This window comes from Poecilia latipinna, unplaced genomic scaffold, assembly GCF_001443285.1.
Source record: "Poecilia latipinna isolate Pla-1442-1.1 unplaced genomic scaffold, P_latipinna-1.0 Scaffold510, whole genome shotgun sequence".
NCBI lineage: Eukaryota > Metazoa > Chordata > Actinopteri > Cyprinodontiformes > Poeciliidae > Poecilia > Poecilia latipinna.
Genome location: NW_015113126.1, coordinates 235,544 through 248,776, shown reverse-complemented (window position 1 = coordinate 248,776; position 13,233 = coordinate 235,544). Strand labels below are relative to the sequence as shown.

The following is a 13,233-nucleotide window of genomic DNA, read 5'->3' as shown; positions in this document are numbered from 1 at the left end:
TAGAATAGGGTAGGGGTAGGAGGGAGTAACAGAAACACGTAGTTGCTTGGATTTTAATCGGTGCGTTTTGCATCCACTGAAAACAAAGATGTTAACAAATAAACTGGACAGTATGCTGTACGTTTAGTGATATTTTCACAGTTGCGGTCTCGACTGGTCTTGAAATAAAATGCTGAGTCCTCAGCGCCCGAGACCGAGACAAGACCTAGACCAAATGCGGTCGAGTCTGAGACGAGACCGAGACTATCAATAAATGGTCTTGAGACCGGTCTCGAGACCAAGACCGATCTCGAGTACTACAACACTGCAGGAAACCATCCCTACATGTTTTTTTACAATATATTTTCTGAATATACAGGCTCCTCACTAAAGCCTGACAATGATGACACATGAAAACATAGCTGTTTTTTAGCAGATAAGTTTTAACATGCGCCACGAAAACACAGAGGTTGACAAATCCCCATCAAACCCTTAGAAGTGGTTTCGAGTACCTCGTGGGTCAAGTCGATGGTGAAATCCGACTTCAGATTCTCAGACTGAATCCGCTCAGCCAGTCTGAAACACAAAAGAGATTATGTAAGCTTTACTGCTAGTGGAAGCTGAAACCAGGCAGTGAAAGGCACAGAAAATTAATGAGAAATCAGCTTTTGGAGGTTAGATTTCAGCAAATCTGAAGGTTGAGACTGCATCCAGTAAGTGAGTGAACTAATCAGTGATCTAATAGTGGTTTTGAAGAGTAATGTGAAGAATTTATGAACACTGACTTTTTTTATTAGCGAAGGGACTCTAATTGATACTCACAAGGTGGTTCATTTTAGAGAAAAATAAAATAAAAAGCTTAATGTGCGGTAAAAGACTGGAGGAAAGGACTGAAACATGTAATTTTCACACATTTCCAAACACGACAGACTATCTCACACACCTTTGGTGCAGTGCAGCACTTAAAGCCCAACCAGCTGCTGGGTCAGGGTAACCAAAAGAAGTGGGGTCTTCCGAAAAGGCGTAGTGGTGAACAATGGAGGGCTTGTTGTCATGGAGACGCTGACCCAAAAACCATTCCTGTAAATAAGAAAATGGGGAAAAAAGATTTTCTCAGTTCGTTTTCAAAAATACTGTCTGTAATCCACATCCAGTCCTTCAACGTTAAACAATAAAATAAAAGTCTCACCTCTTGGACCGGATATCTTTTAAGAACTTTTTCCAGAACATGCAAAACAACCATTGTTTCCTCTTCTACGAACAAAAACCAGGATGCAGATTCTCCATAAATAGCAGAGAGACTGGAAAGATGTCCAGGAAGTTATTACGTTATTCCCTGTATTTCCCACACAGGGATATTTACAACAGAAGTCTGGATAATAAAACATTTGCGATTTTATGACTTGTTTAATGTTGCAATTGGTGCATTAAACACTCACAGCGGAAGAACAGGAAGAATGCTCCAGTTTCCTTCATAATCTGACAGCTCATGGAGGAGGAGAACCACTGGAAGCCCCTATGTGGATTAGAATAAACAGACTGCAGTTCTTAAAAATAATTGAATGGAGTTGGAATATAGAGTTTATTACCTTCCTTTTTAACATACAACCTAAAAAAAAACTCTTTTTAAACGACGAAAACAAGATAAAAAAGTACATGTAGTACGTAAACTATATAAAAGAAATACTTTTGGCTGAAATTTTTAGTCATGCATGTCAGATTTACCACTAGGAGGCGCTGTTCTGCAAAAGAGTGGGGATTTTATCCAAAAGTTGTAAACATTTTTACGCAGACTGTATTTAGCATATTTAAAATTTTAGGCTTATTGTTAAAAAGCAGTGCACCAGGGGCTTCAATGTGAGAGTAGATGAATCTTATAGACTTTAAAGAGTTGGAGCTCATCACCAAAGATAAAGCATCACAGTATCAGTGGAAAGATAAAAAAAGAGCTACTCAGCAGATGTGTAAAGGCTTTAGCAGCTCTAATGTCACCTTTCTTCCTATCGAATAATGAGAAGGGTAAGTAATATTTCACATGCCTTTAAAACATTAAATGTAGATAAATATTTTAAATTAAAACTTATTTATTGTTCAGTTGTCCTTTGTGGGATACCCATCTTGTTTCCTTTTAAAAACAAACATCCGAGTGAAATGTTAATAAATATATATACCTAAGTCTACTAGAGGTATGAACATGTTGTGTTTCTTTCCCTTCACCCTACATCTCTGGATTATCTTTGTAAAGTTTATAGACGAAGCAGAGACTTTGTGGGCTCACTTTTAGTTTCCAGCTTTAAAAGGAATAAAATAAAGACTTTCAAACTAATCCAGAGTCTCTAACACTGAAGCTTGTAGTCAAGTCTGAGTGAAATACATCTGAGAAGTAAACTAAAGTGTACGACAGTCGGAGCGGAGCCATTCGAATATAAACCAGTGTTCTGAACTCCCCGTCCAAAGAAGAAAGAACGAAAAAAAATTGCATGTTGGATTAAATCATACCAACCGAGCCAAAGCTGAGATATTGTCTTCTAAATTGACCCATACAGCACTTAATATCCTTTCTCAGCAATTTCTTAATTAAGAACATCTTTGCAGTCTGCTTCTGATGTGGAGCTTTGAGCCAGTCATGCTGTCATTTGGACAGAAGCTACTATGTTTGATCACCTTCCTTATAAAATGAGTAATGTGGAAAATCTCACAAATCTTCTCCTAAGTACCCATTTATAGGCCTAATTTTTAATCAGAATCTGATAGAATAATGCATATGCAACTAAATATGGATCTAACAAATGACTGAACATTGCTTTCCTGTCTGATATCCCTCACTTAATTTAAGCCACAGATGATTCTTCACTCTGACTTGGATTTGCATAAAAAAAGGAAAGTTTTAAGGATGTAGAGATTGCCAACAGACATGTGACAAAACGACGCCAGCGAGTACATCTGGTTTAAGTGGCTTTAAAAACTGGAAGAATCCAACGTAGCAGATTATGACACATGCACTATTTTGCTCTGCGTATTTCCATAAACACGTTGTATTTGAATCAGCCAAGCTCTGATTAGGTTACCCAACACACTGGATGAGAATGAAGGGAGTATGTGACCATAAATAAGCATTTTGATACTTTTTTCATTGCATTTTGAATAAAAATTCAACATTTAAGCAGCTAAGCTAACCCAAGGTGTTGGCCTCCTCTTCATACTGTTGGCAAGCAGCAAACATCTGTTTGTAGCTTTGATTTGAGTGAAAGCAAGTTACATAATAGACCATTTTATGGCAAACCCCCCACACCCCCCTAAAAAAAAACCTTTTTAATTTGCCTCTGGTACAAAGATTTTATCATGTTCCAACTAAGCAAGTAAAACAAATATGAGATCTACATTCAGAAGGAGTAATGGTTCATATTTTGGCATATAGAAGGCAACTATATGAATCAAACGGAAATGATGCTGTGCATATTTAAGTGGCAACATTAACCCAGTAGTTTCACAGCCCATTAACAAGAAAAGAAATTATAACTATATTAGAGAGAAAGTGTTTGTCACGTTTAATGCCTTGTTGAAATTAAAACAAGCATCCAGTTAAATACACAATGCAAAACCTCCTCTACGATGGAGGGCCCATCAAGCAGAGGCAGGTGTTACATCTAGGAAAAGCAACACAGTCTGTCACTGCAGCATGTTCGCATCAGATGTGCTAGTGGTGAGATTCTCAGCATGTCTCTGAGCACTTCTAGAAGATGTAGCACCCATTACGGCCGCGAACAACTCTGTAGGAGAAAATGAAAAGTTTCCCCCTTTTTTTGCATGAAAAAAAATATTCCTCCAGGCAAGAAAAACTTTTTCAAGCACTTTCCATGCTTTATTTACACACTTCCACCTGGTAAATTTATTAAACAGCATGGGAAGGCATTTGATTGTTATGCTGAGCTTTTTTAAAAGCAAACTGCTCAGTCAGTCAGATTCTGGCTGCCTCTAGTTCAGCCCCTCCAGTGCTAATGCAAAAAGCTTCACAGTTATCTTTGACAAGGATGTTTCCTCTAAATACCATATTAAATAGGTTTCTCCTTATTTCATCTGTGAAATATTGCCAATCTATATGCTGCAACTGAGCGATGCTAATTTTATTATCAGGAAGCCCAAGTGAGCAAAACGTCTTCAGCTTCTCCAAAATGTTAGAGTATGAGTTTTGTTGAGAATTAGATAATATTGCTTAAATTTTAGCTCCTATTCATCGAGTTTGTTTGCTTTGGGTTTCTACTAATCCTTCCCAGACCTCCAGTACACTGATACTGAGCAGCAGATGGCCGCGCTTACTGAGCCGGGTTCTGTTACAGGGTTCCCTGTTAAAAAGGAAACGTTATTTTCCACCAAATGCTTCAGAATGAGACATTACTGGACTTCCTTGGATAATGTTTTAGTATTAGCTTTTAAAAATACATGTGAGCATTCTTTAACATGTTTATCTGTAATATGTTTATCCACAAAGGATTAAGTGTTTTGCGACCATGCTGCCGCTAGGGAGCAGTACTGTCATATTGAGGCTATTTTTGCATCTTTTCACCCTGCAGATTTAATTTTAGAGTCAATGTGATACAAAGTCTGTTACACCTTTAAAAATACATTTCTGACCTGCTCCAGATGTTTTGCCACGTTTTCTTCTGTTCAAATTAGAAGTTACCACAAACGGCATTGGGCTGAATTTCTTGTTTGCATAATATTGCATAAAGATGAATTGAATTTGAGTCTGTCTATATGATTGGTCTGATTTAATAACGAATGTCTGTATAAAACGTTTTTCTTAATATTACAATTTTGTAAATTATTGTGATAATAAGGGAAAATAAATTGAACTGAACTCAAATACATTTCAACAAAAAGTTGAAACGGAAAAGTTTGAAAAAGTGGCACGCAAACATCTTTCTATACCGACATAATTGTTGTTATTTTGACATTTCACTAATGATCAGAAAGCAACTTATTTAAATTAATTTACTATGATGGACGTTCATCATGTCGTGGAGCTCCTTATTTAAACTGCCGAACACGTTAAAGAGTGGCTGCATTGACACCAAAGTGATTCGTGGCACTCGCGATCCCTGCAGTTCAAGTCCTGTTTCTCATATCCCACACATTCTGTCTCAGGATGATGCTGGGGTGTGAATCATCAAAAACATATGGTTCCTGAAAACAAAAATCTCAGGGTTGTCAAAGTCAATCAGTGCTCCGTGGAACAGTTCTTTGATGTTCTTACAAACACACCATTTACGGCTGAAGGGCTTCCAGCTGACAAACCACATTTACTGTTTACAAGCTGCAGTGATTGTAGATGACACCACCCCACCGAGATGTTACAAGACTACAAAACGAGTTTGTTCAAGTTTCAGAAAACTTAGAACTTTAAGACCTACACAAATTTTTAATAGGAACCATCAATAAAATCCACTTTTCTAATGACAAAGGAGCTGCAAGAAATTGTGAAAAAATATTTCGGATTCCATCCTCTAAACTGAAGGTTGATTTCATGAGTTTTCATTAAATCTGCACCCATAAATGTGTCATGTTTTCAGCTGTCTTGTGTCAAAAACATTGTGCAGAAGATCGACTTAATTATTCTTAAGCTATGTCATTTAGAATTAAGAAGAATTAACTAGACCTTACTGGACGGTGTTTAGAAGAATATATAGATTTTTTTTTCTCTATGCCTTTGTCCACTTTTTTACCTTTCATTTTAAGAGATAACATTTTATATCTTGGAGTAATTTTAATCTGAATGTTTTGATCAAAATTATATTTTACTTCAACTACAGAAGGAAAAATATTTCCACGGTTTCAACATAAACCTGAGGACCAAAATCAGAATTAAAATTTCTTACAAAGTAGAAAGGCAGCAGCAATTACTGCATCATAACACATATGGAAATTAATTTTTCACTGGATGCTGTAATAAACATCGCACCACCCACAACGTTTTTGTGACTGAGACTGTAGGAGGGATGAATAAACATCTCAAGCAAACATCAAGTTCTAAACTCTGAGTCCTTAATGGCTCAAAAAATATTACCTGCCCGAGATTAGCCGCATCCTGCAGAATCTTTTCCTTCCTTTGGTAACCACGTTGGGCATGGTAGGAGTTCTTCTGACTCTGAATCACTATTACCAACTCCTCCAGCACTATCCAGAAAAAGAGAAATCCAGAAAACAAAATATGAGAATATTAAATTCCAGGTTTACTCTCACTCTAAATATAGCATGCAGGCATAGAATAGAATAGAATAGAATAGAATAGAATAGAATAGAATAGAATAGAATAGAAACAGCTTTTAATGTCTCACTAAGGAGAAATTCGGGTGTGACAGCAAAATCAGATATTAAGTTTCACACCAAAAGTTCTTGAAGTGTTAAAACAATATATAAAAACAAGATTAACAATAGCAACAATCATAGTAATAATATGCAGTACAAGCTATGACGTAAAGAAATACTGTGCAGTTATTAGAAATAGAAATATCAGACTCACGATCCAAGAGATGTGCAACAGAGTCAGATTACTTTTTCAAAAATGTAATGCAATGTAATACATGAGGAGTATTTTATGAAGTCCAATCAAACTTTCAGCAACAAGAACTATCAGCCTATCCTTTAAATCCTCAAGCTAGTCTTTGAGTTCCAAGTTTCAAACATATGGCACTGAGATTTTCATTTAGACTCTGCCACCCTGGGAAAATAGAAATCTACAGCAACAAAACTTCAGGAGGAAATTAAAATGTTGTCAGTGCTCTCCATGAAACTGGTTTCATTTTCTAGTGAAACTGTTTACTACAAAGCATCAAATCACTTGGAACTAAACACCTCACTCACCAGCAGAGCCCCGTGCAGGCGGATCCTCGTGATTTGAAGCCTGCAGGGAGGTACAAGGAAACACATTAGGTGGGACACAAACCACAGTGTTAAAAAAAAAAAAATGTATCGGTAAGTTACTTTTACTAAATTGATGTCTAGAAATGAATTTGTATCACAAACAGTTTTATTATTCAAAAATCTGGCTGAAGGATGAACTATCTTCATCATAAACTTAAAAAACTACATTTCTGTTTCTTGCATTAGGATGCAATTAGCACCAAAATAACTGCACTTCAATAAACAACTACAATAAAAACCATTGGGCGCTAATAATGACAGTAGTCTATTTCAGTTCAAATAACTTTCAACTTACAATGTACTTTATATACTTAATAGTGTAGTTTTAGAGCACCATACTTTTAACTTCTGCTAATATAATTTTGATGCAACGCCACTCTTACTCTTAAGCCAATATTCACCAAACAGACATTTTAAAAGTTTGTTTTAAATTTAGATTTATTATTTGACACAAGTTTCATTATTCTGTCACTTTCCTTCTGTTAAGTCAGCCGTGCCATTTAGAGGTCAAGTGAAGTAACAGTAAACCTTATTATCAATGTAAATACGTTGAACTGACACCCATCATACTGGTTCTCAGTTAATCTCACTCTACTTACCAAGGTGACTGGATTTTTTTTACTAGTATCAGAGGCTTTAATACACATGTTGACCACACTTCTTGCATTTTATTTGTTAAAAAAAAAGTGCAAAAATTTAGGGATTAATGGTTTTGTGAGACACTGTATTATCATCAGTTTTAAAATAATGCTTTAAAAAGAAAATTTATTCAAATTCAGTAACAAGCAACAGCATATGGACTACACTCAAAGCCTCGAATGGGCAAAAAACCCCATCAGCAATAATCATTAAATGTAGAACCTTTCACATAGCTTTACAATAAACATCTATTAAATTCTTGCAAGCAAAAGAAATATTTTCAATACGTTTAAAAATCATGTTTACAAGCTATTAAAATACTTAATGCTTATTGTTTTTTTATATATATATAGTGATTTAAAAGTGTTACGTCAAGTTTTCAAACACTACAGAGGAATAATTTCCTTTTCTGATATCATAATAAAATTTAAGAAAAAAAATACAATTCAACCAACACTACAGTGAATCTTTTGAATGAATTAAACTGATAAGAATATGCCCAAAAATATGTTTCAGACGTCTTAATTAAAATTAAACCTACGTATTTTAACTTTACTATTATAACGACCTTAACTTTGAAGTATATATCAACGCCACTTCCGCTCGTTAGCCGACAGTCTACCGAAGTGCTTCCAGCTTGGTGTAGCGAGTTAGCTAACGCTGACTGAATGCAATTACAGCATTTACTGCACTTACCGAGCCAAAGAAAAAACACAGCGACCAGTTCACAGCCATTAACCACATTATGCTGAGACATGATAGCCGTGGCTGCTGCTTTACCGACCGGGGACAGCTTACATCATTCCTGGGCTGCCTGAGCCGTTTGGAGATGCCAGTCCACTTGCCTGTAAAGCGAGGGTTAGTTACTGCGAAGTTGTAGCGGCCTCTAGTGGACACTGTCATATGTGGAAAATCACTATTTCAAGTTTGAATGCCTTGCCAATGAAGCGTCCGACACCCCTCGATGTTTTTCACTCCAACGGTGATTGATTTCAGGTGCATTGAGTCGTAATATACAGAAAACGAAAAAGAATAATTATAAAAGAAAATCATTAAACCTATTCTAAGTCAGGCGTTTCGACTTGAATACATATAGACAACGTTTCTCCGTTCAATGGGCCACATTATTCTACTGCAGTGATAAAGGACTGTGCTCCCCAGCTATGTAGGATTCTGCAGCACTTATAAAATTTTGGCCTAACCAAGTTCCTATGCTTTGGAGGACATCCGACCTGCTGGCCTACCATTACACGTCCTATAGTTCCTGGAAGGACTCCTATTGGCCCCTCTGATTAAGAATAAAACCACCTTTCAGGACCAACTGCAATTAGATTATCACATAGGTTGGGAATTAAATGCACCATCACACACCTGCTTTAACAAACAAGGCATTTAACATAGATCAGTCCCAGTCTCTTGACAGCATAAAACTCCAGCAATACTGTTTTAGCGTTTAGTTTTCATATAACATCCCTGTATTTTCACTACCTGTCCCTATGAACACTGCTCATGCTTTTAAGTCTGCTGCCGTCTCAAGGATTAGAGATACTCCTCATCTTGGAACAATTTCCTTAGATGTGGACATACGAGACAGATGACTTAAAATAAGTAAAGAATATAGGTTAAACTGGAAAAGACATCAAGTATGAGCTGGACTTGGTTTTCCCCTCTTCGACATTGTAATTATGCACTTTGAAACAAGCATCTTCTCATATGTTGGGGAGGAAAATTACTAACCTACTGGTGATGATTACCTTAAATGCCTGGCAGAGGCAGTCATAAAAAAAAACATGCTGAATGGTATGGTTAGTGCAGCAATTTTCTTTATCTGAGAAAGACAAAAGCCGAGATGTTTGACTGTAACACTCAGCATTGAACTTGGTGTAAAGCAAATACGTCTTACCAATACAAACATTTGTGTCAAACACATTGATGGATTGGATATGGCCTGTGCTTATTATTAGACACTGAGCCTAACATAAACTGTAGATTATCTAGAGACAAATGTAAAAACATATATAATAAACATATGTCCAACATCTGACCTTGCTCCTTGAATCATGTAGGAACAGAGAACAATTGTCATAATCTTCAAGACAATGGCTGAAAATTTAAAAAAGTGAAGGAGGTGCAACGGTCCAGTCAAAGTCAAACATGAGCTTGACCTCAGAGTTGTGCTTAATCCAAAGCCTGGGACCTAATGGACCGATGCAACTTTATGTAAAGACAGTGTTAGGTCAGTAGCAATGTAAAAGACCAATGAGGTCACAGAAAGGACAGATAGTTTCCAGTTATTACTGGAAAAGGCTAGGTCAACCCAGTGAATCATTGTTGATTGGGTGTATTTATATTTACTGACTGTGTCTGCATTCTTATTTTGTTTGTCACCAAGAATGGTATGCAGCATGAGTTTCATCTGAGGATAGATTTATCTACTTTGAAGACTTTTTTATGGTTCGCAGCCCCAAACATCCAATAACAAAAAAACTCTTAATAATTTTTTTATATTCTTTGCATATTCAACCACATAGTGTGAGCCTGTTTGCTTTGGTTATCTATGCAACAGAATGGAAAAACAAGTCAATTAAAATCTAATAAAGGTCAGTTTGTCTTTGCAATGTCTATTCATCAAAATGTAACTCATTTTAATTTCCTTATATCAAAAGATTCTTGGCACAAAAGAGCTGGCAAAATGTTCACCAGAGGAGCAAACAGAATATTAGATGAAAAGCACTGTTTTGAGTTGCACATATTTTGCATAAATCAGGTGAAGTATCCCATAAAGAAATGAGAGGTGTGTGTACAGCGGCATGGTGTAACACGCAGCAGAGGTAACAAATAAATAGAAGGGGCAATAAAATCAGGCTGGAAACATATGGTGTTCTTCAAGCCAATAGGTATTCAAAAATAAAACCCTATCATTTTGCTAGAAAAGTGTCAAGAACAGGATTGGAAATAAAACCTAGCGAGGTTTCACATCAAAACATAAAGCACACAAAATTGTGCAATTGTGTTAAGATGACTCTGTACTAAATTTTATATACAGATGTATACAGCAAACATGAACAAATTTTCTTTATAAAAGCTCAACATATGCATTTATTTCTGTGTATACAAAGATCTGGCAAAAGAATAGGCTTCACTTGCTCAGCATTGGTTTAGTTTCAGAGCAAAATGCTTGATAACTAATAAACAGAACTAAGTCTATGTTTGGAGATGAGCAGGCTTTTACACTAGATTAAAATCTCACTTCACAGACAGTCTGGGCTTTCTTCCATTTAGATGGATTGCCCATGTAGAATTTGAGCTGGGCCACAAAGCAAATAGAGACAGAAGTTGTAATTGATGATATCAGTTTTCTGCGCCGTTTTGGAATTATAGTGTCTCTGTACCTTTAGCAATGGCAGTGAAGGAAGTGAACAAAACCATTCGGTCCGTGTTGGTCACGCTTCCAAATGATGAACTAACATTAACAAACGCCTCGTTCGAATCGGCACTTCTATCTTCACAGTGGGGGAGAGTTGTTTACAGCGTAGGCAATTTGCCGTAATCTTCACAGCGTTGAACTAACGCATTACATGCATCACGGACAAACCTTAGCGATTGGGTAAAATCTAAAACTTCAACACAGTCTACGCCTCCAGGAAGCAATCATTTTTCAGCTGCAGAGACCAGACCCTCTGGAAATAAAGTGCAGTACAAGGGTCTGGTTTTTACCTCATCGTGCAAGTTCATGGGAAATTAATAGGGAATGACAGGCATCGTTTCTTTCTGCTGAGCCCTTAAAGTATGAGTGTGTGTCTGCAGGACAGACAACCTGTGCAGGGTGTTCCATACCATTCACCCAATGACCAGTGATGAAAAGCACCTGCTCCTCTGCATGGACAAGCTAGTATAGATGATGGATGATTAGTTTATATATTTTTAAATATAAATCAGATCTGTTTATCTCACAAAGTGGCTCAAGATGACATTTGATGCTAGATAAACCAAGTGATTTAAATTGAATTGGTTGTTGCTGCTACATGGTCCTATTTCCAAAAAACAACCAAGACATGTCTTTTTTCTCATCCTGTAAAACGTTTAAACACAAAATCATGACAAGTTTGTCTGTTTTCTAAAATGTCTGGGTGATGTGACTGCTGCTGATTCAGGGTAACCTGTGATCTAAACATGTGTTGGTCAAACCAACATAGATTTCCCCTTTCTGTTATCGGGAACAGTCTGTTGAGTTAGATGAAGTGGAAGAGCAATAAATCATTGGGATTGTTTACAGTAGGTTGGGCTGCAGAGCTAACAGGTAAGGTTCAATAGTGTGGCAGTTCACTTTGGCTCATGTTTCATGAGACAGATTGTTTACATGAAATATCACTTGTAATGTAACACAAATAGGTCCTCACCTCTAAACTCATTCCTCAAAAGTTTTATCTTACAATTGTCCATCTTTGTTTAAAAGTCTCTATGTTGTTGTTTTTATAGCTAGTGAAACAATACAATTTAGCTCATGGATAAGATTTTTAATTTCAAATTGAGCATTGATTTGTTTAGATGTCCCATAGATTGCTTCAGGAATGTAAATCTTTACCATTTAATGCAGATAAGCGTGTTCATTGTATTCCATGTTCGCAAGCTAACTGTCATGCCTTAAGTTTGAAAACTGCAGAGTAGAACTGTGGTGAAATAAAATATTTTAATAAAATAATTTACAGAACAAATGCAGACTGAACAGGCCTTGGAACTTGGGAAGCAAATAACAAAAGTATCCAGTGACAACGAATGAAAATGCTGGAGTTTAAATACTGAGAAGAAGTGGAAATGACAAAGCAAACCAGAAGAGTTAATCAGAGACAAATGGGAACAAAGGGAGAAGAATATAGGAAACAACTGTGAATGGAAGAAAACCAGCAGGTTGATGTAAGATCAATAAGTGACCCCTTAATGTCTGAATTATTGTACAAAAATGTTACTTCAATCAGATGTTAAATTGCATAGAGTTTTAACATTATGCCTACAATTAATTATTTTTGTCAGTTTCAAGTTATTTTGAAACTGGTTTCATTATCACTGAAACCAATCCCTTGTTGACAGATTGGTACCAACAATTTGGTCTATATGTGTAAATTATGCATGTGAATTAGTAATGGAAAATTCTGATGTGTGTGCACAAGGACAGGCTGTCAAACAAACAGGTGGTTTGTCAAACACTTGTATTGTTTTCCAATATTACCAGCATTGAAGTTGAATGCAGACATGAAAGTAACTGGGTCAGAACAAAATCACGTTTCACTGAAGATCTTACAGGAAGTGGAAGGGCTGCAAAAAAATAAGATTGTTTGCAAAGGGTCAGGCTGGAAGACAAAAGGCTGAGCTGTCACTTAATCCACACATGGCAATAAATTTATGGTTATGAAAATACTGTAAAAGAAAAGTATTTATCCTCACAGATTTCCTCCATAGTTGCTCTTTTCTTTTACACTTAAATGTTTTAGATCATTAAACACCAAAAACAGTTTTTCCAGATCCTATCCAAACCACGTTAGCTGTCTGTGAAAACATATTAATCTGTGTGATAAATCAGAAATGAACTGTGATTTACCACTTTCTTTTTTTTTTTTTTTTTTTTTTTTTTTTTTTGTTTTAAATTACCGCTTTAATTTTTTTTTCACACCGCTGCGTGTGGAAAAAAAAAAAAAA

At 36.3% G+C, this 13,233-nt stretch overlaps 1 protein-coding gene across 2 annotated transcripts in view; it reads right to left on the bottom strand.

Annotated features, from left to right (window-relative positions):
- The window catches only part of LOC106952384 (beta-1,3-glucosyltransferase-like), a 33,931-nt gene extending 25,474 nt beyond the window's left edge, over positions 1-8,457 (bottom strand). The window contains exons 1-7 of one of the 2 annotated variants that reach the window (XM_015040463.1): positions 8,236-8,457; positions 6,841-6,880; positions 6,044-6,153; positions 1,419-1,495; positions 1,169-1,280; positions 923-1,059; positions 492-555 (exon numbers count right to left, since the gene is read on the bottom strand). In XM_015040463.1, the coding sequence (XP_014895949.1) occupies positions 492-555; positions 923-1,059; positions 1,169-1,280; positions 1,419-1,495; positions 6,044-6,153; positions 6,841-6,880; positions 8,236-8,442 (747 nt within the window). In that variant the 5' untranslated portion in view covers positions 8,443-8,457. The remainder of the gene's footprint in view (positions 1-491; positions 556-922; positions 1,060-1,168; positions 1,281-1,418; positions 1,496-6,043; positions 6,154-6,840; positions 6,881-8,235) is intronic. The other variant, XM_015040464.1, reaches the window with a different exon arrangement.
- Positions 8,458-13,233: the final 4,776 nt, after the last annotated feature.